At 41.0% G+C, this 27444-nt stretch overlaps 1 protein-coding gene across 1 annotated transcript; it reads left to right on the forward strand.

Annotated features, from left to right (window-relative positions):
* Nucleotides 1–1868: 1868 nt before the first annotated feature.
* On the forward strand, nucleotides 1869–26069 carry Prosalpha7 (proteasome alpha7 subunit). The gene is made up of 7 exons (XM_068346581.1): nucleotides 1869–2026; nucleotides 4607–4689; nucleotides 14397–14520; nucleotides 22005–22106; nucleotides 23772–23915; nucleotides 25291–25403; nucleotides 25720–26069. Exons 1-7 carry the CDS (start codon nucleotides 2006–2008, stop codon nucleotides 25895–25897), a joined length of 765 nt encoding a protein of 254 aa, XP_068202682.1. The 5' UTR covers nucleotides 1869–2005; the 3' UTR covers nucleotides 25898–26069.
* The last annotated feature ends 1375 nt before the right edge of the window (nucleotides 26070–27444 follow it).

Consider the following 27444-nt stretch of genomic DNA (forward strand, 5'->3'; position numbering starts at 1 on the left):
GTAGGTTTTGGTGATATATGTAATGAATAAAGGCAAAGACGTCCACTTCCTATTTTCCAATGGGAGTAGCAAAGTCCCCGAGTTAAAAATTGTGAAATTATATACAGTATATATATATATATATATATATATACTGTATATATATATATATATATGTATATATATATATATATATATATATGTATATGTATAAGGTTTATTTATAGACAAAGATTGGTCTTAATTTATTTAATACAAAAAATATGGATGATCATGATATTGACCATTTATTGGCCTATTATTCTTCTGTCCAAAGTTGTGGCTAACTACAGGTTTCTTTATGCTTATATTAAGTAAATCAATAGTCCTTTGATAAAAAAGAAACTAAAAATTTTGTCACCCCCCGTGTTATTAAAAAGGCGATTAGAATGGTACCCAACATCTGTATGTAAAAAGTAAATTTCCTAGGAAGATTTGTGTGTTTATTAAAGAATGTTTATAATTTTGTATAGCAATATTACTACTCATGCAAAATACATTTGTAAGTTTCTATTCAACATTGATAGATTGTTTTCACTGTGAATTTGATTTGGTTTTGCCAATAGAATATCAAAAATAAGGCTTCAGACTCAAAACTACTACAATCTTGGTTAGATGTCCTAATTCAGTGGTTGTGGTCTGCAAACAGGTAATTTGCAAATGGATGACTGTGCACAAAAATGTTAGTTTATGCATTGTAAAATTGTGATTACAGTAGTCAGATTATTGTTTAATGCGTTTAACTACTTGTGATCAACAACAACAGAGGAAGGCATATTGTGATAACAGAGAGAGGGAGAGTGAAAGGAGCATAGCACAAATAGAGAGAAGTAACCAGAGTTGTTTTAAACAAGAAAATTTTTATTAAGACTCAAAATAAAGATTTACAAGACATTTAGCAGGTCTGACCTATCATTTGGAGCAGAAAGTTGGCCACTTAGGAGTAAGGCGAAGGGACTGCTGGAAAGAACCAAGATGAGGATGGTGATTTTGATTTCTGGAATATCACTACTGGAAAGGAGGGAGAGTCAAGATATAAGAATAATGTGTGTTATATGTGATGTAAAAGATAAGGTGACGGAAGTTTGATATACTATGACCTTGTAATAGGAAGAGAGTTTCTCCCAGCCTTACAAGGGACTCAATATATATATATATATATATATAGTAAATATATATATATATATATATATAAATATATATACTATATATATATATATATATATAGTGTATATATATATATATATATAGTATATATATTATATATATATATATATATATTATATATATATATATATATATGTGTGTGTGTGTGTGTGTGTGTGTGTAAAAGAATTGACCTTGACGGAAAATATATCATATTGTACTGTGTATCGTTAAAAAAAATAAACGAGACTTTTTATTCTTTTTTTCTTATTTTTTTGAATGGGAGTACTGCTAATATAATCCAATACTTCATCAGTCCCTTGCAATTATGGATTTTAGATGTTATGGTTGTCTACACATGATCCAAAGTGGTTATAAATAAGATACGAGCCTCGATTAATTGTAATTTATCAATTAATAAGAATATTTCTTACACATATTATTATTAAACCCTAGTAACCCCCCTCTAAAGTCGACGGTTTATCATTTGTTGACAGTCAGATTCTGGCATGTGTGAAGCTAGCAAAGATAAACAGCGCATGGTGTGTCTTATTTGGATTATACAAAAGACAGTAAAGGGCTGTCTTTTTTTTTTATTAAATAATAGCTTTTGACAAAAATTCAAAAACATATCTCAATCAGTGGATGTCTTGCTTTATATTAGGGGTTTGCAATAGCTCCACAGTATACAAAAATCTATATCATTTTCTTATATTAGGTATATAAAGACTGACGGCGAAGTTATACGCTAAAACTGTCCACTTGCTTTGCGATAGTTGTGGACGTGAGTTGATAGAAAAGCGGTGTTTGGACTTCAAGTGGAATTAAAACAGCTGAAGCCATGAGCTCAATTGGAACAGGTGTAAGTATATATAATAAGATTTTCTTGTATGATTAGACTATATTTATTTAATTGCTTAAATGAGTAGTCTTTTATCGGCGTAGTTTCAGAGCGAAAGGTAATCACGGGTTTACCGCACATTGCTGGAAGGAGCCTATGCCTACAATAGTTTTTTTTTTTCCTAACTTGTAATAGTTTGTTTCTTATTTCTCACTTTGTGTGTTTTAGTACATTAAAAATTGGATGATCATGTGGTTTTATTGTGTTCTGATATTATCTTTCTTAAAATTATCGTTTTCTGGTTACTAAAACCTAACATTAGTGGGGGAACCCCAGGTGGGTATCAGGGTTTTGCGTCGGATAAAATGTAAACTAACGAAATACAGAAGAGAATAACAAATTAATCGAATAAAACAACAAGATAAGTAACAGAAAAATGATGGGGTGTATACATGATAGCAGCCACCCACATGTTTGATTACGGCAGTGTAAAGGGGGTCGCAGGTGGCATTAGCTCACCCCCGTCAGGTAAGTAGGTAAGGAAACAGCTTGTAGGTTAGGTTAGGGAGGAAAGCTTAGGTTTGTTGATGCCCATTTTTAATGCACACGGAGGAAACAAACAAAACCAGATAAGTAACAATTGATTGTTTTGCTTTGTATGTATGATAACGGCCATGCCCCATCACCTCCTTATTTTCAACCCTATCGCTAAGAATGCGTCAGTCTAACCTTAGGTAGGTAGGTAAGAACATGGTTAATAAGTTAAAGTGGTGTTCTATTGACACGGGAGTTCCTGTTCTTTTGTTATTCAAAGGCTCAAATGGTTTTTCATGGAAACATAAGAGGGTGAAACGTTTACTAACTGCCGCAAATAGGCCTATCTCTCAAACACCATTCTCTGTCGTGTCCGTTTTCTTCCCAGCCCAATTTTTTTATTGAATGCTAATTTCTCAAAATAATTGGTTCGAGTATGGTAGTTAATACCCCAGAGTAACTCTAATTATTCCTGTACTGGTCTTTGCTCTGCCATGGCTTGCTTCGCATACATTTAAACATTATTTCACTGCTCCTGTTCTGGCAAGTGGTGCATGTTGTGCTACGTGCAGTAGTAAACTGGGCTAGTATTTTGGCTGACAAAAATTCAGTGATCCAACCACCTGCGCACTACCTGACAGTTGTATCCTTTGCCTTAGGCTGAGACTGGTGTGCAATGATTAGGTGGGAATCGGGGATTTGGGTCGGATAAAATTGCAAAGGTAGCACCTCGCTTCGTGGGTTCCGTCGCCCACCCAGAGAATGGAAAGAAAATACAAAAACACTAGCTAACCAAAGCTTCCCCACGTAACCTAACCTAACCTAGAAGCCGTGTCTTAAATACCCCATGGCGTGGCCTTTGAACCTTCTTGACTAAACTGAGAATGCCTTAAGTCAGAGAAGACAAAAATTAACACTAACCTAACCTTGTACATTATGCCCCAATCGCCTTCCCTTTAGTATTTTGTAGGTATATATATTCCTTTCCATAAGTTTGGGAAGTATGGCCAAGGTAAAAATGTCTGTTTGCCTTCAAGACCATGTTGCTGTTTACTGTCTAAATTATTATTATTTTTACAAGCCAAGCTATAACCCTAGTTTCAAAAACAAGATGCTATAAGCCCGAGGGCTCCAACAGGGAAAAATAGCCCAGTGAGGAAAGGAAATAAGGAAATAAATAAACAAGATAAGTAATAAACAATCAAAATAAAACATTTCAAGAACAGTAATGACATTAAATTAGATCTTTTATATGTAAACTATAAAAACATCAAAACTAACAAGGGGGAGAGAAATAAGATAGAAAGCATGCCAAATGTACCCTCAAGCAAGAGAATCCTAATCCAAGACAGTGGAAGGCTATGGCACTACCCAAGACTGGAGAATAATGTATATTATTTATGGCAAAAATGCCTTTTATCAATGGAGGTTTGATTTTGTATTTATCATCTTGAAAATGAGTTTCTCACAAGCATCTGTTCCAAATGTTAAGGTAAGGATTACATAACAGAAAGTTAGAAAAACTCCAACAAACACATGAATATCTGCATCCCCTAACTCTAATCTTTTTAATTCTGTAAGTCTATCAAAACTTTCTTGTGGTAAATCTCATTACCCTAGTATTTAGTATTTTTTTTACTACTGAACTTTACCTGTTACTGGTTAAGGATACTACGGTGTGTAAGTATCACATACCTATATCAATTACAATACATTACTATAATACATCTTAACCTAACGCTCTGTAGCCAAGCGTAACTTTAGACTTTTGAGTCCTACGTGGTTTTAGGACTGACTTGCCCTATATCAAAGAGATCATTTGTATTTACAGGTTTATCCTAACCTATCCTAGGATTCCGAGTTTCATCTAGCCAGGGACTTTGCCTACCTGAACCCTCCCTAATTTTAACCCGAAATTGTTTTAGTGGTATTTGCAATTTAATACCGTATCTATTAATGTTGTATTTTATTTTGAGTTACAGAATAAGAGTAACATGCTAATGGAAATCTTTCTATTATAAGTTTTATAACTGTATCTTCAGAAACATCTTTCTTTTTTTTTTTCAGTACGATCTTTCAGCATCACAGTTTTCCCCAGATGGACGAGTATTTCAAGTTGAATATGCCCAAAAAGCAGTTGAGAATAGTGGGTGAGTAATATGATACTGTATTGAGTGTATCCTTAAGCTTTGTCGGTCTGTAATGTAATTTTCACAGCTTTTGGTTTGTATAGATTTGTTGTTAGTGCCTTTTAGGTATGGGGCAGTATGCTAGTAACCTTTTTAAGACTTTATTTAGTATGTTGTACTGTAAATTCAGTCACATTTGTTCCTACGTGAATAATTACTCTTGTCCTTTATGTGGGGAACAGCTATTAAAACTGTTAACAAGGTAGTTAACCCTTTTACCCCCAAGCTATTTGGAACTTTCCAACCCTTAACCCCCAGGCGTTTTTTTTTTTCAAGCACATTTTCCAATATATTTTTTTTTAATTGCTCTAACAGCCTTAGTTTCTGATATAGAGAGGTCAGGTTGTTCTCATTCTTTTAGAAAATGCCTGAAGTTTCTCATAAAGTTACCAAAAATATGCAAAAAAATGTAAATAGCAGTCTTTTGCAAGGACGTACCGGTACGTCCATGGGGGTAAAGGGATGAGTTTTGTGAAACGTACCAGTACGTCCATTTGGGGTAAAGGTTAACAACAGGTAGAAGCGATGGCAAGGAGCCCTTCCCCTTAACTAGCAAAGCCTCTTCACTAAAGTTTGTGGCTGCATCGAGTTTGGAGGTACTGATGTGTCCTTAAGAGATCATTTCATTTTCTTTTTCTTCAGGAAGGGAATTTTGGCTGTTGTGCGAAGCAAGATGCTCATTGTGGGAAAATGTTAAACTTTTTGTAAATCTACACTCTCTTTTGGGTGTTGGTACAGGCATGATTGTTACCAATCATCCCATTGTGCCGAGAGTAGGAATGGACTTCTTGAAGTAGGTGGACTTGATTAAATTTTTGAGGCCAGCGATCCCAAAAAAATGGGGGTTACATTCCACCTGTGGCACCTCCATAGAGAGGATGCAAATAATTCAGGTGTAAGAAAACAAGAAAATGGAGCTGAACGGTGAAGCGGCAGGCATTCTATGCTCTGTTTCCTCATTTCATTCTCCAACGCTTATTTTCCTCCTTGCATTAAGTCAACTTTGTCGGAGTCCCCTTTTCGTCAGAGGTCAATAACTTGAGACAGAAGTCCAGGTGACAATAGAGAGGATGTATCTCCAATCAGTTATAATCCAGACTTCTTATTTAGATATTTTAGGTACAGAAGATCTCTGGAGGCTGGAAACCAATTATAGACTGAATATGTAGGAACAAGTTTTCTTGTACGAGCTCATTCTAATCCAGAAATCCCAGCCAAACCATCAGGTAACCATCCCTTAGGGGTTCATGAGGACGATGTACCTTTAGTGGGTGAGCTACAGGTATAAGTCATCACACTTCAGAATACTCCGATTCATCAAGACAAACAAGGGGTTATGACTCATGGGTCTTGGCCCAGTCTGAACCATAAATCTGTTATCAACACAAGCTTTGCCAGCAGATTTTTAGTTTAAACACTCAGCCAGTTGACTAATATTGATGAAACTGGAGAAGCCTTTCTCCTTCTCCACTGTTATAGCCACCTCTCTCCTTGTCAAAAAGTTGACCTCAGGGCAAATCAAGAGAGGTCAGTCTTTTGACTGAATAAATTTTCTCACGTTTAAGATAGACAGTCCATGGGAGGGGAAGCTTTTCTATCCGGGATCTCCTAACATGCTTAAGAGAGATGACACTCCTCTTCCCTCCTTTATTTGCCCTCATACGGACAAAGGTTACTAGTCCTTTTGGCATTCAGGGTCGTCTTGTTTTGAACGAAAGCCTTCAGATGTCGTCCAAGACTTCCAACAACATCTGACTACGATGCAGCGATTCCGCCGGACAATCAGACCCGTTAAGAATAGAGCCCATAAGAAAAGTAGAGTAGGTCTCAACGAGGCTAATCTGTTGGAAGCTCGGATCCACATACTCATCTTCCAGAGCTTTTTGTTCTTGGATAGGTTCAAAGATAGAGCCAGGAAAGTGGGGAGCACACCTGCACTTCAGGCATTAGGGCAATAATCAAACTAGGAGCACCAGTGCCTCTTGGATAGGTGGAGCACAAAACAGCTCCTATCTCCTCAAACACTTGCCCATTAATAATGGGCTGAGGGTTGACAATTTTGTGACACCATAGGAGTTCAATACAACAATGCACAGCTACCAGTGAATTCTTGGATTTGATGGTGTGCAATATTTGCTTTTTCAATATTAATCTTACCCGATAATCATGTAGCTGTCAACTCCGTTGCCCGACAGAATTCTACGGAAGGGATACGCCAGTGATCGCTATACAAGAGGGGGGTGTACTCACAAGCGCCACCTGTGGCCAGGTACTGCAGTACTTCTTGTTGAAACCACCTCAATTTTTCCTCTGTCGTGCCTCCGGCTAGACCTACATGGATACGCTGTTGATTCTGGAGTTTTTTGCTCACGATTTGGTGATGTATTTGCTCTAGAGTTTAGCTTTCGCTATTCAGGAAGTTTTATCATTAACTTAGCTAGCTTTTGGAATTAATTTGATTAATTATGGTGACGAAGAGAGTATGAACTCTCTCTCACTTTTAAATGGCCGACCCTTCCCTTAGACGGAAGTGTTGGTGTCTAAGAGAGTATAGACTCTCTTTCTTAATTTTGCTTAACAAAAGTTATAGATTTATTTTATATCTCTCCGCCTTTTATAGGCCTCTTCGATTAACTTCCTTTTATTATAAACTTATTAAAATTAATTTTTATATTTGTTTATATTCGACCTTTCCTAATAGTAGGCGGTCTTTTCTTGGTACCGAAGTTAATTAACATTGAGCCCGTCATTTCGGTTTTACCTGTTAACATATTATGCTATTTTAATGTTTTTGAAAGAATTTCTTTGATAGTCTCGTACTGTTTTCAAAGTTGAACTAACGTTTTGTTTTGTCTCTGCAGTTGTTGACGTTCAGAACGTTCAACTTGCGCTCTATCGTTACGATAGAGAGAGAATTTTCACGGTGTCACGTTGCAGTAAGAGTAACCGTTTCTAGCGTTTTGTTCATTCTTTCTTAGCTTAATGGTTTTAATTCTAATAAAGGAACTTTTTATTTGGGAAATCTTTCAGTTTTTTTCCTTTAACAATAATATGTTTTAACGATATATATGATTGGGCTCTTCTCTCAGGTTCTAAGTCAAGAGAGAGAGAGAGAGAGAGATAGAGACGGAGGGAGAGAGAGGAGGATAAACGTTTCGTTCAAGCGAGTAACGTTGTTATCGTTTTTGCTCTTCTCCCTAGTCTCTTTAGGGGAAGAAGGTAAACGTTTCTAGAGTTTTATTCTTGTTCTCAAGCTTTATGCGGTGAGAGATTTTAAACGTAGTTTATTTGATCTAGTGTTTAGTCTCTTTCCAGCCACTGAATTATTTATCTTTCATTAGATTTTTCTGTTACATTGTAATTCTGTTTTCGCAATTACAGTACTAACTTTTAAGGAAGGATAGAATTGCGTGTTTCAGGTACAAACCACTTAAAGTTTCGAGTTCAGTGAAATAAGTGCAAACAGAAAATCAAAAGTGATAAGTGATTAGCGCAAAGTGTTACAGTGTTGCGGTCGAGGGTTCGTCTGTTCGTGCCAGTTGTTCGCCTAGTCTGGGACCTCTTACAAGCTCCCAAGCCCAGGGGAGAAGTAATGTCGAAGGACTTATGGGTTCAGCAGGCCTTGATCGACGAACAGACGTTTTCCCTCCGTGGTTTCGGGTGTATCTACACACGTTGCCGACGTGATCACCCCACCCACACAAAGACGAGAGAGCCCTTTTATTCCTCGTCTGCGGAAGAGGTTTCTCGCAGAAACCATGGACCAAATCTTGCAGCTTTTAAGTGCAAGTCGGTCCCTTCCGCACAAGTCCAACTCCTAGGTGTAGCCATTAGCCCTGGGTCAGTTCGGACTTGCTGCAGTACGACAACTACACACCTCCCAGAGAGGCAAGGTGGTATCGCAACAGGCAGTAGCTCCGTCTGTTGCCGCACCAGCTGTTTTAGACCCTCAGTCTCAACGGACAGTAGCTCCGTTTATTGTTGTCTTTCTTAAACTCTAGTGGTCTATACTGCAGACAATGCAGTCTCAGCTTGCGGTGTTGATGCAGGAGTTTCAGGCAGAGAAGGTTAATACACCTCCTCCTGCGAGCGCTCCTCCTCACTGCAGTCCAGTCTGCCAGACGTACGAAGTTGAGGTTCCTCAAGCTACCTCCATGCGTGAGCTACCGCGTTGGGAGTTGCCAGTTACCAGCGTTGTGCAGCAACCTCCACCTTCCTTAAGGCAACCTCAACAATGGGAACAGGAGTCTTATGCCTTACATCCTCCTCTTCCTTTGAGGCAAGAGTTTCTTGCAGTTAGACCATCTTCGAGGCAACAACCTCTTGAGGTACGACAACCTCTACCATCCTTGAGGCAGCCACCTCAGCTCTCGCAGCTGCTACCTCAACTTTCCTCAAGGCGAGAGCCTCAACTCTTGAGGCTAGCACCTTAAGAACCTCAACTCGTGAGTCAAGAGCCTCTCTCTGCGCAGCCACCTCAACCCTTGAGGCAAGCGCAACTCTTGAGGCAGGAACCTCATGCTATGAGTCAGCCACCTCAACGCATGTATCTGCCACTTTCTCCTCAACTTGAGCCTCTTCCCATTCAACTTTGAAATAACAAATGACAATAATAACACCTCATTACTTTCATAACTTGCATTTGTAAAACATATACATGTATGCCTACACAAACATTATGATAATGGAGGTTATTCGTATTACTTAAAAAAAAAAAAAAAAAAAAAAAAATATATATGTATTCCTTGCAATATATTTTTAACAAAATCGCAAAATATGGCAAAAATATCTTCAAAACAAAAATGAATCATGAGTTATGAATGTAATGTAAATATTATGTTGATATTAAAACCCCATGCAAGCATGCATGAAGTAATGCAGTGTTGCCAACAGGGCGAGTTTCCCTTTCCTGAGGTGAAGTAGATTATAGTACGTATATTTAGTGCAGCTTAATTCTACGATTATCATGCCGGCTATCAAATTCATCAACAAAACAGTCTAAATCAATTCCCTCGGCACGTGCACTTTCAATGGACAGTAATGCGATATTACTCAATCTAGCACTGGTCATGGAATTTCTGAGAAATGTTACACGCCATGCAACATGCTCTGCTTACCTTACAGCATGCTCTACATACAGCATGCTCTGCATACCTTACCGCATGCTTCTCAGTCACACATCTTTGGTTGTTGCCAACTCACTAGACTGTCAAGCAGTTTCATAACGTTGCCTTCTAGTCTGCTGCTTTTGCACCAGTGAAACCCTCACTGAGAGAACTTAGCTTTTCTCGGATATGGTCCCTGTAGATGAGAAAGTGCTTTTCTCCCTCCTTCTGATATTCCCTTGAGGACTCTGTCATTTGGAGAGGAGCCTTTAGCTGCGTAGCCTCCTATGGACTTTTATTTAAGCATAACATGCTTCCAGGGAAGGTAATGGTTCCACTTCAGTCGCTAACCCCGTCTGTTACCACACCTGCTCCCATAGACCTTGAGCTGTGTTGCAAGACATGCAGTCCAAGCTTAGTCCTTGTTAGAGGATTTTTTTGTTTACGGAGTCAGTGTGTCACTGGGAAGACGTTCAACAACCAGCAGAAGTGACTTGTTGTGACGCAGTGCGGCAACCTCAGCAACCCGATAAGGAGTTGTCTGTACGACCCAGACAGTCTAGACAGCTTCGGGTTGTCACTGTACTTCCTCGCTTCCCCATGGTTGACAGTTCACAGACTGTGCAGCAGTACCATGATCTTGTGTCCGGCTCCGTCAGACGACTGGCTTTTAAGAGCTCCCACAAGTCGTCGCTGTCTGGAGATTCTCAGATGGACTATGGATCTGACCAAGGAACTGGGCCTCCTGGTCAATTTTGAGGAGTCCCAGCTCGTCCCATCCCAGACCATTGTCTACCTGGGTATGGATCTTCAGAGTCGAGCTTTTCGGGCTTTTCCGTCGGCCCCAAGGATCTTCCAAGCCCTAGAATGCATCCAGAGCATGCTGAGAAGGAACCGATGCTCAGTCAGGTAGTGGATGAGTCTAACAGGGACACTTTCATCGCTGGCCCTGTTCATCGTGTTAGGGAGACTCCACCTCCGCCCCCTTCAGTATCATCTAGCTGCTCACTGGATAAAGGACATGACGCTAGAGACGGTCTCAGTTCCTGTTTCCGAAGAGAGGAGGTCTTCTCTCGCGTGGTGTAAGAACAGCTTTCTTCTCAAGGAAGTCTACCTTTGGCTGTTCAGAAACCCGACCGCCGTCTCCTCTCGGACGCATCAGACACGGGCTGGGGTGCGACTTTGGACGGACAGGAATGCTCGGGAACATGGAATCAGGAGCAAAGGACACTTCACATCAATTGCAAGGAGTTGTTGGCGGTTCTTCTGGCCTTGATAAACTTCAAGTCCCTCCAGCTTAACAAGGTGGTGGAGGTGGACTCTGACAACACCACAGCCCTGGCTTACATCTCCAAGCAGGGAGGGACTCTTTCGTGGAAGTTGTTCTAGATCGCAAGGGACCTCCTCATCTGGTCAAAAGATCGAAAGCTCACGCTGGTAACGAGGTTCATTCAGGGCGGTATGAATGTCATGGCAGATCGCCTCAGCCGGAAGGGTCAGGTCATCCCCACAGAGTGGACCCTTCACAAGAATGTTTGCAGCAGACTTTGGGCCCTGTGGGGTCAGCCAACCATAGATCTGTTCGCTACCTCGATAACCTAGAGACTCCTGTTGTATTGTTCTCCGATTCCAGACCCAGCAGCAGTTCACGTGGATGCTTTTCTGCTGGATTGGTCCCATCTCGACCTGTATGCATTCCCGCCGTTCAAGATTGTCAACAGGGTACTTCAGAAGTTCTCCTCTCGCAAAGGGACACGGCTGACGTTGGTTGGCTCCGCTCTGGCCCGCGAGAGAATGGTTCATAGAGGTACTGCAATGGCTGGTCGACATTCCCAGGACTCTTCCTCTAGGAGTGAACCTTCTACGTCAACCTCACGTAAAGAAGGTACACCCAAACCTCCACGCTCTTCGTCTGACTGCCTTCAGACTTTCGAAAGACTCTCAAGAGCTAGGGGCTTTTCGAAGGAGGCAGCCAGAGCGATTGCCAGAGCAAGGAGAACATCCACTCTCAGAATCTATCAGTCTCAAGGGGAAGTCTTCCGTAGCTGGTACAAGACCAATGCAGTTTCCTCAACCAGTACCACTGTAACCCAGATTGCTGACTTCCTGTTACATCTAAGGAAAGTAAGATCCCTTTCAGCTCCTACGATCAAGGGTTACAGAAGTATGTTGGCAGCGGTTTTCCGCCACAGAGGCTTGGATCTTTCCACCAACAAAGATCTACAGGACCTCCCTAGGTCTTTTGAGACCTCAAAGGAACGTCGGTTGTCCACTCCAGGCTGGAATCTAGACGTGGTCCTAAGGTTCCTTATGTCATCAAGATTTGAACCTCTCCAATCAGCCTCTTTTTAGGACCTCACATTAAAAACTCTTTTCCTCGTGTGCTTGACAACAGCTAAAAGAGTAAGTGAGATCCACGCCTTCAGCAGGATCATTGTTTTCACATCTGAAACGGCTACATGTTCCTTGCAGCTCGGTTTTTGCTAAACGAGCTTCCTTCACGTCCTTGGCCTAAGTCGTTCGAGATCCCAAGCCTGTCCAACTTGGTGGGGAATGAACTGGAGAGAGTACTTTGCCCAGTTAGAGCTCTTAGGTACTATCTAAAAAGGTCTTAACCTTTACGAGGACAATCAGAAGCCTTATGGTGTGCTATCAAGAAGCCTTCTTTTCCAAGGTCTAAGAACTCAGTTTCTTACTATTCAGGCTTCTGATTAGGGAAGCACATTCTCATCTGAAGGAAGAAGACCTTGCTTTGCTGAAGGTAAGGACACATGAAGTGAGAGCTGTGGCTACTTCAGTGGCCTTCAAACAGAACCGTTCTCTGCAGAGTGTTATGGATGCAACCTATTGGAGAAGCAAGTCAGTGTTCGCATCATTCTATCTCAAAGATGTCCAGTCTCTTTACGAGAACTGCTACACCCTGGGACCATTCGTAGCAACGAATGCAGTAGTAGGTGGGGGCTCAGCCACTACATTCCCATAATCCCATAACCTTTTAACCTTTCTCTTGAATACTTTTTATGGGTTGTACGGTCGGCTAAGAAGCCTTCCACATCCTTGTTGATTTGGCGGGTGGTCAATTCTTTCTTGAGAAGCGCCGAGGTTAAAGGTTGTGATGAGGTCCTTTAGTATGGGTTGCAGCCCTTGATACTTCAGCACCTTAGAGTTGTTCAGCCTCCTAAGAGGAACGCTGCGCTCAGTAAGGAAGACGAACTTATTTAAGGCAGAGTAATGGCTCAAGTCGACTTCCTTACCAGGTACTTATAATTTCATTGTTATTTTGAATAACTGATAATATGAAATACGGGATACTTAGCTTCTTGATATACATGTACACTGGTTTTCACCCACCTCCCTGGGTGTGAATCAGCTACATGATTATCGGGTAAGATTAATATTGAAAAATGTTATATTCATTAGTAAAATAAATTTTTGAATATACTTACCCGATAATCATGATTTAATTGACCCACCCTTCCTCCCCATAGAACCAGTGGACCGAGGAAAAATTGAGGTGGTGTCAACAAGAAGTACTGCAGTACCTGGCCACAGGTGGCGCTTGTGAGTACACCCCCCTCTTGTATAGCGATCGCTGGCGTATCCCTTCCGTAGAATTCTGTCGGGCAACGGAGTTGACAGCTACATGATTATCGGGTAAGTATATTCAAAAATTTATTTTACTAATGAAAATAACATTTTCACCAATTATGTTCCAAGCAGAAGAAATGTGTGGGGCGGCCAACTCTCAAAAGGATATACTGTAGTGAGTTTTCTCAGGGTCATCTTGGTATCCCTAAAGAACAATCAGGATCATGATTTCTGAGAATCAGGTATATTCCTCTAGCTTGCGTCCCCCCTGACTAAAAAAGTTTTTAGTGTTCTGTTCACCTAGACCGGAGTTAGAGGTAATGTTCAAGGGTGGCGTCCAACATCTCTGGAGCGGCCATGTCGTATTCAGATTATTATCAGGCTGGCTGCCTCTTAGAGGAACCGACAAAAATCGAATCACTCCACCGTAGTGGGACTCTCGGTGCCTCAAAATGGCATCAGATAGAGAATACCCACACCTTTTTCTGTTCCAATAAGTACTCCAAGAAATCTGAACCTCTTGATTACGCCTGGCTTACAGCCAGATTTCTTTTGATCGGTAGAATGATCAGTTTCTCGGGGAGGGATTCTCAGACATTTCATTGAAGAGAGAAACAATTAGCAGATAGTGTGAATTGGATGTCTTGAAATACTTCATGGATTTACCATTGGTGTTGTCCAAGCCAAGAGTTCTTCAATCTTCAACATTTTTGGAGAAGAACATCTCTTGGTGTATGCAATGGATGGTCAGAGTTATGAAAGTTCTTATGTAATATGCGTAAAGAACTGAGTGAATGATGGCGCCAGAGATTAATATTTAGATCAGGAATAAGAAATTTAATAGATTCAGGTCTGTTTATTTAGGAAAAATAGATTATTTAAATTTTTTAAGTATCCAAATTTGATATTTGTAAATGTTCATGGATGAGAGGATTATTGCACCTTCATTTCTTTTAATATTTTATCTCTTTACAGGACAGCGGTTGGTTTGAGATGTAAAGATGGGGTGGTTTTGGCTGTTGAGAAAATAATAACCTCAAAATTGTTTGAACCAGATGCAAATAAACGTATACTCACCGTAGACACTCATGCCGGCATTGTAAGTACATTCATATAGATTGACCTTTTTTTGGAAGATTTTATTAATCTTCATGCCTGCTCTGAGATTCACAGAACAGTATTTTCATGCAGAGTTCATCCTAGACTTGACAACCTTGCCCTTTCACATGTGCTGTTTTTCGCCACTGGATATGCTAAGTTCTTCCTTATATTTTACTACTGTATATGTGAGATTACTGTATAGGGCGCTATCAACCATCTTTTGTATTTAAGTTTGTTTATTTTCAGAAATGTTAATGGTAAAATTGGATCTTGTCCTTAAAAAATTAACCCTGTTGTTTGGTCGATTAAACTGTTATAATTCTTTATTGGCCATTAAAGAATTATAACATTCATGCTAAGTGAAAAATTAACAGCTTCAAGGATGGATTGGAATGGGTTTACTAAATTATTGTTATAGGTACAATAAGAGTTTTTACCAAACAGGACACAAATTTATGATATAATTTTTCATTTGTGTAACGAACAGAAATTTAGTGATAAAATTTTGTACACTGAAGGTTTGGTCAAGTTTTATTATTATTATTATTGATACTAGCTAAGCTACAACCCTAGTTTGAAAAGCAAGATGCTATAAGCCCAAGGGCTCCAACAGGGATAAATAGCCCAATTTTCTGAATCTGATCAGTTCTTAGCATCCAATCTATTATATCCAACATTACTTACCAGACTAACATTTTATTAAAGTGTTTGATGCAGCTTCATCGTATGTTTTTCATTGAATGTATTAGTAAAATGCATTATGGATTTTTCAATATTTAACTTAGCCGGTGATTATAATAGCTGCAACTCTGTTGCTCGACAGAAAACTCAAGGTAAAACTCGCCAGCGATCGCTACACAGGTTGCTGGTGTGCCCAACAGCGCCATCTGTCGTCCAGATACCCAGTACTCAATGTAAACAAAGACTCAATTTTCTCTCTGTCGTGCTAACGACAAGACGTACTTACTCGCTGTTGCTAAACTGGAGTTTTTTCACAACTAATTGGTGAAGTACATTATTCTAGTTTTGAGCTTTTGCTGTGCAAGGTTTCTCTTCACAAATCCTTGAACTCTTTTTGATAACGGATTCTTTGTTGATGACTTTTTGATAGTTTTTTGAATTCCCCTTAGACCAATTCAAAATGGCTGACCCTTCACAAGTCCCAAAATTTAGGAAGTGCAATGCTAGGGACTGTTCAAGGCGTCTTCCGAAGGCTTCTATCGACCCTCACACTGTTTGTTCCAATTGTCGGGATAAAACCTGTCAATTGGAAGATCGGTGTGAGGAGTGCGTTGGGCTTTCGGAATTCGATTTTATCGAATTCCAAAAGTATACACGTAGGCTAGAGAGAGATAGAGTTAGGAGAAGTTCCTCTCGTTCTATTGACATTTCCTCTCCTCATGCCCCACAACCTATTCCTTCCCCTGTAGTGGTTGCTCCTAATCCCCCTCCTGGCACTCAGGAACCTTCGATGGCTGATATGATGCGTGCCATCCAAGCTCTGGGTGAGAGAGTTGAGTCCCTTGCTAGTGACCGTAATCAACTTATGGCGGATGTGAAGGAGCTGAAGTGCAAAAGTGCAGTGGGAATTGTTAAAGTGAGTGATAGTGTTGTGGATAGTGTTGCGCTTGAGGGTTCGTCTGTTCGTGCCTGTCGTCCTCCTAGTCCGGGACCTCTTGCAAGCTCCCAAGTCCAGGGGAGAAGCAATGTCGTACGACAAATGGGTTCGAGAGGCTTTAATCAGCGAACAGACGTTCCCTCCGTGGTATCGGGCGTATCTACCCAAGATCGCCCCTGCCTAACTAAGACGAGAGAGCCCAGATATACCTCGTCTTCGGAAGGTGTTTCTCGCAAGAAACCCTGGACCAAGGTCTCACGACCGTTAAAGCGCAAGTCGGTCCCTTCCGCACAAGTCCAACGGCCCAGTTGTAGCCACTGGGTCAGTTCGGACTCGTTGCAGTCATCCGATGACTGCTCTCCTCCTAAGAGAGGCAAAGCGGTACCGCTTCAGACAGTTACACCGTCTGTCGCCGCACCTGCTCCTGTAGACCCTAAGTGGTCTCTACTGCAAGACATGCAGTCTCAGCTAACGTCTCTTATGCAGGACTTTCGTGCGGAGAAGGTTGCTGCCGCACCAGCTAGTGCAGCTCCTTGCCTACAACCGCCCACATGATCGGTTGTGCGTCCGGTGGACGCTGAGGTAACCTTCTCGCGCACACCAGTTGAGAGAGTTCCGCCACCCATGCGTTCCAGTGTGATCTGCCAGCCGCATGTTGACGTTCAGCGACGCACGGAGGTCTCCGTTGACGTTCGTGAGGTTCAACAACCGTCAGAGTTGTTTTGTTTTGACGCGGTGCGTCAACCTCCACAACCCAGTGTGGTTGCCACTGCTCACCCACATCAGTCCAGACAGTCTGGAGTAGACGCTGTGCGTCCCCGCGCTGCTATGGTTGTTGCCAGCTCACAGACTGGGCAACAGTTCCATGACGTTGCGTCCGGCCCAGTCACGCATGCACCCGTGCGACCGGACTCAGCTTACCAGCCGTTACCCACTCCGCTGCCGTTCCCTCATCAGTTATCGGATGAGGGACTTTCTGATGATGATGTTGCTGCACACGTAGATGATCCGCATTCAGAACTGGACGAGCCTAAGTCTACGCAACCCTCTTTGGACTTTAGGAAAGTTTTGGCCCTGTTCAAAGAGATGTTTCCGGACCAGTTTGTTTCTGTGGCTCCGCGTTCTCCTCCGTCAGAGTTTGTGTTAGGCATGCCGTCATCCACTCCTGCCTTTACTAGACTCGTCCTCGCACGCTCGTCCAAGAGAGCTTTGCGTGTGATAGGAGAATGGTTGCAGTCCAAGAAGAGTTTAGGGAAGACAGCTTTTACGTTTCCCCCTGCTAGACTCTCTTCTAGATCGAGCGTCTGGTATGCCACGGGAGAAGTTCTCGGCTTGGGAGTTCCTGCCTCTGCCCAGGGCGACTTCTCAAGCCTAGTAGACTCTCCCCGCCGCCTTGCCATGAGACGCTCAAAGATATGTTGGTCATCTTCGGACCTGGACCACCTGCTGAAAGGTATCTTTAGAGCCTTCGAAGTTTTTAACTTCTTAGACTGGTGTCTAGGAGCTCTAAGCAGAAAGATCTCTCCTACAGAGAAGGAGACTTCCTTGCTCATCATGTCCTGCATGGACAAGGCCGTACATGATGGGTCTAATGAGCTTGCTGCATCATTTGTGTCCGGAGTCCTTAAGAAGCGTGAAAACCTATGCTCATTCCTTTCAGCTGGAGTTACACCATGTCAGAGATCCGAACTTCTGTTTGCTCCGCTTTCCAAGTGCCTTTTTCCAGAAGACCTGATTAAGGAAATTGCCGCTTCTTTGATACAGAAGGATACTCACGATCTTGTTGCGTCCTCAGCTCGCAAAGCCACCCCTTTGCCTACCTTGTCAGCTAGACCAAGGATGGACACTCCAGCGTCCCGTTTTATTCCGCCCTTTCGTGGCAGAGCCTCCAGCAGAGGAGGTGCTCGTGCCGAAGGGAAACGAGGAAAGAAGAAAGGAACCAAGTCCTTTAAGGGCAGAGTCTGACTGCCAGCTTCTTCAGACAGCAGTGGGAGCCAGACTCAAGAACTTCTGGCAGACCTGGGAAAAGAGAGGCGCAGATGCACAATCTGTGAAGTTGCTCAGAGAGGGGTACAAGATCCCGTTTGTACGAAAACCCCCTCTAGTAACGTCTCCCATCGATCTCTCTCCCAGGTACAGAGAGGAAGACAAGAGACGAGCATTGAAACAGGAAGTGTCTCTCGTACTAGAGAAGGGAGCGGTAGTCAAAGTCTTGGACCATCAAACCCCGGGATTCTACAACCGCCTCTTCTTGGTGTCAAAGAAGACAGGAGGGTGGAGGCCGGTGCTAGACGTCAGTGCGCTGAATGTCTTTGTCACAAAGCAGACGTTCTCCATGGAGACCACAAAGTCGGTTCAAGCAGCGGTCAGAAGGGAAGACTGGATGGTCTCTTTAGACCTAAGGGACGCCTACTTCCACGTCCCCATCCACCCGGACTCCCAACCTTTTCTGAGATTCGTTTTCGAAAAGGTTGTCTACCAGTTTCAAGCCCTGTGCTTTGGCCTAAGCACAGCTCCTCTTGTGTTTACGAGGCTGATGAGGAATGTAGCCAAATTCCTTCATTTAGCGGACATCCGAGCCTCCCTCTATTTGGACGACTGGCTTCTCAGAGCTTCTTCCAGTCGTCGCTGTCTGAAGGATCTAAAGTGGACTCTAGATCTGACCAAGGAATTGGGTCTCCTTGTCAATATGGAAAAGTCACAAGTGGTCCCATCCCAAACTATTGTGTATTTAGGGATGGAGATTCACAGTCTAGCTTTTCGGGCTTTTCCGTCGGCCCCCAGAACAAGCCAAGCCCAGTTATGCATCCAGAACATGCTGAAGAAGGAACGATGTTCAGTCAGGAAGTGGATGAGTCTGATAGGGATGCTATCATCCCTGGAACAGCTTGTGTCCTTAGGAAGACTACACCTCCGTCCTCTTCAATTTCACCTAGCATTTCACTGGAAAAAGGACAAGACGCTAGAAGCGGTCTCGATCCCCATTTCCGAGAAGATGAAGTCTTGCCTGACGTGGTGGAAGGACAGTATCAGCCTCAGAGAGGGTCTGCCCCTGGCTGTTCAGACTCCCAACCACGTTCTCTTCTCGGACGCATCGGACGTAGGCTGGGGCGCGACATTAGACGGTCGGGAATGCTCGGGAATATGGAACTCGAGTCAAAGGACAATGCATATCAACTGCAAGGAGCTACTGGCTGTACATCTGGCCTTGAAAAGCTTCAGGTCTCTCCTTCAAGGCAAAGTGGTGGAGGTGAACTCGGACAACACCACGGCTTTGGCGTACATCTCCAAGCAAGGAGGGACCCACTCACTGACGTTGTACGAGATCGCAAGGGACCTGCTCACCTGGTCAAAAGGTCTAAACATATCGCTAGTAACGAGGTTCATCCAAGGCAACTTGAATGTCATGGCAGATTGTCTCAGTCGGAAGGGACAAGTAATTCCAACAGAATGGACCCTCCACAAGGATGTATGCAAGAGACTTTGGGCCACTTGGGGCCAGCCAACCATAGATCTCTTTGCAACCTCGATGACCAAGAGGCTCCCAATATATTGCTCACCAATCCCGGACCCAGCAGCAGTTCATATAGATGCCTTTCTCCTAGATTGGTCACATCTAGATCTATATGCATTCCCACCGTTCAAGATTGTCAACAAGGTACTGCAGAAGTTCGCCTCTCACGAAGGGACAAGGTTGACGCTAGTTGCTCCCCTCTGGCCCGCGAGAGAATGGTTCACCAAGGTACTTCGATGGCTAGTAGACGTTCCCAGAACTCTTCCTCTAAGGGTGGACCTTCTACGTCAGCCACACGTAAAGAAGGTACACCAAAGCCTCCACGCTCTTCGTCTGACTGCCTTCAGACTATCGAAAGACTCTCGAGAGCTAGAGGCTTTTCGAAGGAGGCAGCCAGGGCGATTGCTAGAGCAAGGAGAACATCCACCCTTAGAGTCTACCAATCGAAGTGGGAAGTCTTTCGAAACTGGTGCAAGTCAGTATCTGTATCCTCGACCAGTACCTCTGTAACTCAAATAGCTGACTTCCTCTTGTACCTGAGGAAAGAACGTTCACTTTCAGCTCCCACTATCAAGGGTTACAGAAGCATGTTGGCATCAGTCTTCCGTCACAGAGGCTTAGAACTTTCCAACAGTAAAGATCTACAGGACCTCCTTAAGTCTTTTGAGACCACGAAGGAGCGTCGTTTGGTTACACCTGGTTGGAATTTAGACGTGGTACTAAGATTCCTCATGTCAGACAGGTTCGAGCCGCTACAATCAGCCTCCCTGAAAGATCTCACCTTAAAGACACTTTTCCTGGTATGCTTAGCCACAGCTAAAAGAGTCAGTGAGATTCATGCCTTCAGCAAGAACATCGGATTTTCATCAGAAAAGGCTACATGTTCACTACAACTTGGTTTTCTAGCCAAAAACGAGCTGCCTTCTCGACCTTGGCCGAAATCGTTCGATATTCCAAGCTTATCGAAGATGGTTGGCAATGAACTAGAAAGAGTCTTATGCCCTGTGAGAGCTCTTAAATTCTATTTAAAACGAACTAAACCTTTACGAGGCCTGTCTGAAGCTTTATGGTGTTCAGTTAAGAAACCATCTTTGCCTATGTCAAAGAATGCTTTATCCTATTTTATCAGACTGTTAATACGAGAGGCTCATTCCCATCTGAGTGAGGAAGACCAAGCTTTGCTGAAGGTAAGGACACATGAAGTTAGAGCTGTCGCAACTTCCGTGGCCTTTAAACAAAATAGATCTCTGCGAAGTATAATGGACGCAACCTATTGGAGAAGCAAGTCAGTGTTCGCGTCTTTTTATCTTAAGGATGTCCAGTCTCTTTACGAGGACTGCTACACACTGGGACCATTCGTAGCAGCGAGTGCAGTAGTGGGTGAGGGCTCAACCACTACAATTCCCTAATTCCATAACCTTTTAATCTTTCTCTTGAAATGTTTTTATTGTTGTTTTTTGGGTTGTCCGGAAGGCTAAGAAGCCTTTCGCATCCTGGTTGATTTGGCGGGTGGTCAAAGTCATTTCTTGAGAGCGCCTAGATTAGGGGTTTTGATGAGGTCCTGTTGTATGGGTTGCAACCCTTGATACTTCAGATCCTAGGGGTCGCTCAGCATCCTAAGAGGATCGCGAGGCTCCGTAAGGAAGACGTAGTTAAAAAGGCAGAGTAATTGTTCAAGTCGACTTCCTTACCAGGTACCTATTTATTTTGTTTTTGTTATTTTGATAACTTCTAAAATGAAATAAAAACTCTTAGCTCATAATAATGTAAACATATATTGCTGGTCTCTACCCACCCCCCTGGGTGTGAATCAGCTATTATAATCACCGGCTAAGTTAAATATTGAAAAATGTTATTTTGATAATAAAATAAATTTTTGAATATACTTACCCGGTGATTATAAATTAAAGGACCCTCCCTTCCTCCCCAATAGAGACGCAGTGGAACGAGGAGAATTGAGTCTTTGTTTACATTGAGTACTGGGTATCTGGACGACAGATGGCGCTGTTGGGCACACCCGCAACCTGTGTAGCGATCGCTGGCGAGTTTTACCTTAGAGTTTTCTGTCGAGCAACAGAGTTGCAGCTATTATAATCACCGGGTAAGTATATTCAAAAATTTATTTTATTATCAAAATAACATATTATTGTGTAATATACCATCATTATAGTTAATCTATCATAATGGTTCTTGTGGGTCTCGGTTCTTTGTCACAATGTTTATGGGACACAAAATGATGATCACTACATTTACTGATTTAGCTGAATTCCTTCATGAAACCTTAGGATTATGTGATATTTGCAGTGAGTTCTATCTGGTTGAAAGTGTTTATTTCCAATTTATTTTTCAGGCATGCTCTGGGCTTCTAGCTGATGCTAGAGCAATAGTTGAGGTGGCAAAAATTGAATCCTCTAACTTCAGAGCTGAATATGGTGTGCCCATTCCCTGTAAGGTAAGCAATAATTCTTAAAGTATACTGAAATAATTACTGAAGGTTAATTTGGTATTGTATGAAATAGAATTTTATCATCCAATGAGTGCTTTATTCCTACGTGGATACAAACAGGGAAAATATCCCATTAAGGAAAGGAAACAAGGATAGAATATTTTAAGAACAGTAACAACTTTGAAATAAATATGTCCTATATAAATTATAAAACCTTTTACAAAACAAGAACAAGAGAAATTAGAGTAGTGAAATAGGAAATAATTTTCTTATCATTCATTGATTACCAAGCAATCCAGTAGTTTTCTTACCAGACTTTAGCTCAAAAGTATGTCAACTTATTAGCAATCAAATTTTTGCCTGAAGGTTACTAGCAAATAAAGATTAATGAGTTTCGATTGATCATGTCACATACTGTACTTAATTAAATCTGAGACATGGTATAGATGCGTTAGTATATCCCCATAACTAATGCTAGTGCTTGCAACAGACCTTACAACATCTGGCAGTAATTCTAGACTTCTGGAAGCCTTGTAAATGTTATAGATGCTGTCTGAGCAAATATCTGGCAGTAATTTTAGAATTCTGGAAGTATTGGAAACAGAGAGTATCGTTGGGTCATACTTATGGCAGGTGGTTTTTTCAATTCTTGATTATTTTAATGGTAACAGGTAATGTCAACTGCAAGTATAATACTAAGAAATTGATGCAATAGCAGAATTGTGCTGGATATCTCCAAGTCAATAGAAGGAACTGGTATTTCCTGCTTGGGGAGTCAAGTATTGTACCCATAAAGGGGGAAAATTATTTATTTTATAGTTTTTGTCAAATCGCTAGTGTGAACGAATCTCTGGTAAATATTTAAATAATGATTTTTATTAGAGAAATTATTTTGTAAACTACAGAAGATACTCAACTTATAAACTTATAGGTTTGAAGAAGCTGTTTGTTAGTCAAAATTTGTTAAATATTGGCCTAAGATAGGTCTAACCCAACTCCCATGCCTATGCTTTCCAGTTACAAAAGTCAACAATTAGTCCCATTTCATATGAAATGAATATCAGATTATTGGAAATGTTATTTTGATTACTGTAGTAAATGATATAATATTGTTTTATTGCAGTATTTCCTTATCTTGTTACAGTATACAAACTTTAGCTACAATACCCGAGATTTATGCTTTAAGTTGGATTTATTTTTGTATCTCCGAATGCTTGTAAGTAGAGGATCGGTGCTGTTTTGATATGCGATCTCATTTATGGCGTGATCTCAGAAATTATTCTGTTGCTTTGGTATGCGATCTCAATATTTTTAGTAGGTAAAAAAAAATTTAGGACTGATAGAAAATTAACTGTTCTTGCTTCGCCATGCGCTCGGGAAAGAATAAAAACATCAAGCAGTAATGTTGGGCTGCGTATGATAACATCAATTATTGATTATTATTTCCTAGATAATTATTCCCGGTGTATATTTTTTTAGGTAATCTAATTGTTCTTGCTTTGCCGTGAAATGAAGTTAGATCGTTACTATCAGGTGAGATCGCATACTAAATCAAAAGCACGACTTTGAGATCACATACCAAAACTGCACCTGAGGACCTTATAAGTAATTGCTTAGCACTTCCCTATTCATCTATTCATCGAAAAATAATTTTCCAATTCCTTATTACAGTACTTAGCAGAACGGGTTAGTCATTATCTTCACGCGTACACATTGTACTCCGCTGTACGACCTTATGGCTGCTCAATCATCTTAAGTGCTTACGACAAAGATGGCCCCCAGCTGTATATGATAGATCCTGCAGGAATGTGCAACGTAAGTATTTTAATCTCTTTGGATAATTCTTAAATTATTCTCTATATCTAATAAAGTGTCATGGTATTCTATTTTGCTAGAATTGTACTGGACTTGAATTATTATTACTGTTATTATTGTGATCATTATCATTATAGTTATTTTATATTTAATATTTTTATTATTTTAAGATAGTTCAACAAGATCTGTTGAGTCACATTTTTGCTTTTGGAACGTTTGCTCATAGGGATTGTTCTTTAGTGAGAGGCAAAAAGGTAGGGAAGACAGTTGAAAAAGCCATACAGCCAGATCAGGGAAGGCTTCAGGGGAATGATGTAAAGTATAGAGCCTTAAGTGATACAAAGAAGCTTTGTTACTGTATAAAGTGTGCCATACAAGGCACAATGGTATTCCATACTTGGTCTTGAAAATAATTGACCTCCTCTTAGAAATCTTACAAAAATCTATCTTTTTGTCCTACATACTTTTTGTAAGGCTCCAACAGTAGAGGAATTGAGAAATAGATTAAGTAAAATCAGAGAAACCTAATGTCTAAGGGCGGGTTTACATGTTCGACAGACAAGTATTTGAAGTAGTGTTCGAACATGTGAACGGGGTATTCGGTTGTCATACACGATCGTCGAATGGTTCAAAGAAAGTCTGTTCTTGCCTGAATTTTGTAGGCGAGGCTTCATTGTCCACAAACCGCTTGACAAGCAGGTTCGTGAACCGGGTTCAACGAACTGTTCGATTGTGTAAACCTTGCTTAATGCTTGTAAGGATTATTTGCTGATGGGGAAAGTATAATCAACATAAGAACAAAAGTACATTGTCATTGCTTATATTGTGATGAAGCCTCTGTTGATTCTTCATGAGAAACTGGTATTATCTAATCTTTTACAGATAGCCTTTGCACATTGTTTTCTTTTCTAGTTTCCTAACTGTTGGAATAAGAGATTAACTTCCTTGCTGAATCCAGGAAAAAGAAGTCATTAGCTCCTTGAGAGCTAAATGTGAAATTTTATTGAAGATACTTTTGTAATGAAACACTTGAAAAGGCAGAGTATTTATAAATATTGATTAATGTTAACTGAAGGAAGAGCCTTGGTCCCATCCCAAGATGTCTACAAGGATTTTGAAATTTTTCTTCTTTGAGTAACCGTTTTATTCAGTCTTATACAATTGGGGATTGTGAAGAAGCGTCCCAGTGTATCTTAACCAGTCGTAGCTAAGCTGTTTTTTAATATGAGGCTCTAGATTACTATCCAAGATAGGTCTGTTTCATTGGCTTATTTTCACTAAAGTATAAACACTACAGTTATGTAAATTATTGAAAGTATCAATGTCTTTTAAATCCTCCATTTACGAATTAATTTCTATCTTCTTTTTTTTATAGGGATACTGTGGATGTGCTGTTGGTAAAGCTAAACAGAATGCAAAAACTGAAATAGAAAAGTTAAAGCTGAAAGATCTCACTTGTCGGGAGCTGGTAAAAGAAGCAGCAAAGATGTAAGTATCCATGTACAGTAGTTACTTTTTCTATTTCCTCAAATATTATTATGTTAATGAGAATAACTCAGCCTTTTTATAGGTGACACAAAACTTGTTCTTGTTGTGGATTTATTTACATGAATGCCAATCTTTACTTTTGGCTTTGGGGAAGAATGCATAATTATGTTTTTGATATCTGAAAAAAATTAATCAAAATGCATTACTGTGCACTTAATTTAAGTTTATGACTGAACTGCCATCCAATACGCTGGTCGGTTCAGTGGAAGATTCGAGAATTGAACCCAGGATTTTTTTATTTCCTACCTTTCTTCAGCATATACTTAGTCCACGATGAAGTGAAAGATCGTCACTTTGAAATGGAACTGTCCTGGGTCTGCGAAGAATCCAAGGGGCTTCATCAGTTGGTACCCAAGGATTTGTACAAAGAAGCCGAACAGTATGCTAAGGCAGCTTTGGAAGAAGATTCATCCGATGAAGATGAAGAAATGTGAGAAGACTATCATGCGCAGAGTAACTAGTGATGATGGTGCAGAATAGAAAATTTAAAAAATAAAAATTATAAAAAAACCACCTTGTTCTCAGCTGTTGTAATATTCCCATAATCACTTGTTTTTTTATATAAGTATTTAGCATTTTTGCAGAACAATAAATTGTGTAACTATATTTTGTCTAATTTTTTTTTTCCTGCAAGTCTTGAATTTTTTATTATTAGCCAAGTTACAGCCAAAGTTGGAAAGTAATATGCTGCAAGCTGTAGAGCTCCAACAGGGATAGTGACCCTTAGAGGAAAGGGAATAGCAAATAAACTATATAGGCTATAAGTAATGAATACAAAATTTGAAATATATAAAGATCAGTAACAGCGTTTACATAGATCAGTCATATATACTGTACTCTTGAAAATGAGACTTGTCATCCTGTTTAACAGAAAAGAATTTACTAAAAGATTGAACTAAGGAAGTTTCAGATTCAAGTGCCCTTTTAGGAAGATTATTCCACAATCTGGTAACAGCTGAAATAAAATGTCTGGAATACTTTTTGTTCATATACAAAATACAAACCCTTGTCATTTAAATGGGCTTGGTTATGACGTGAATCAAGCAAATCGTTGGATTCTGCTTGTTGTTCCAGTCGGACGTTTTGTCTTTGACTGCTGTTTACGCTTTGCTTTGTGCTTTTTCGTTTACTGTGCATTTGTGATTATGAGGGTATCTCAAGTTAATATGAGAACTTGCTGCAGTCTTCACGGTTGTCCTTGTGGCACCTTCAAGAGCCGAGTGAAGATAGGCCCCCATTGTTTTTGCTTGTGATGTCATGATAAGCAATGCTCCTTTTCTTCTATTTGTGATTTTTGCAGGGATTGGGCTCTCTGTCAATGGGAGAAACACAAAAGTCGTCAGAAGAAGAAGGCTAAGAGAGATCGTTCGCCTTTTGCTTCTTTCTCTGCTGAGCCTTTTATTCCAAATCTTGATCTTTCCCTTTGAAACCCTTCCTTATTGGGGTTTCCTGAAACTACAATATAAAAGGAAGACAGCCATTTTGTTCAACAACGCGATTTCGTTGATGTGGTATCATCCATTAGGATTAGTGAACCTGAAATCTTACACAATGATACAGATCCCATGGCTTCAGCTCTCATCCAGCCAGAGCAAGAAACGTTACAAATTATATTAGTTTCATTAGATTATATGAACCTTAATAGGTCTTCATCTCTCCTCACAATTTTGCTTAGCTTGTGAGATCACCTCTTTATTTCAAATATTGCAGATCACAGAGTTTGCTCCTCAATGCACGAGCTCTTGCTGGTGAGAATTTTAAAAGTACCACCTAACAGTACACCACCTTAGACTGTGCCTAGGGGTGACATATCAACCTATTTCCCCAGGTACAGAAGCAGCGTTGTTAGAAGGCCCATACTATTCTTCTATCCATATTAGGTAGTAGGTTGGCCAGCGCACGGCACTAGGCACCAGCCACAACCACCTGATGAGACACTACCGCTAGAGAGTTTGGGGTCCTTTGACTGGCCAGACAGTAC

The sequence above is a fragment of the Palaemon carinicauda genome, chromosome 22 (genome assembly GCF_036898095.1).
Source record: "Palaemon carinicauda isolate YSFRI2023 chromosome 22, ASM3689809v2, whole genome shotgun sequence".
Lineage (NCBI taxonomy): Eukaryota > Metazoa > Arthropoda > Malacostraca > Decapoda > Palaemonidae > Palaemon > Palaemon carinicauda.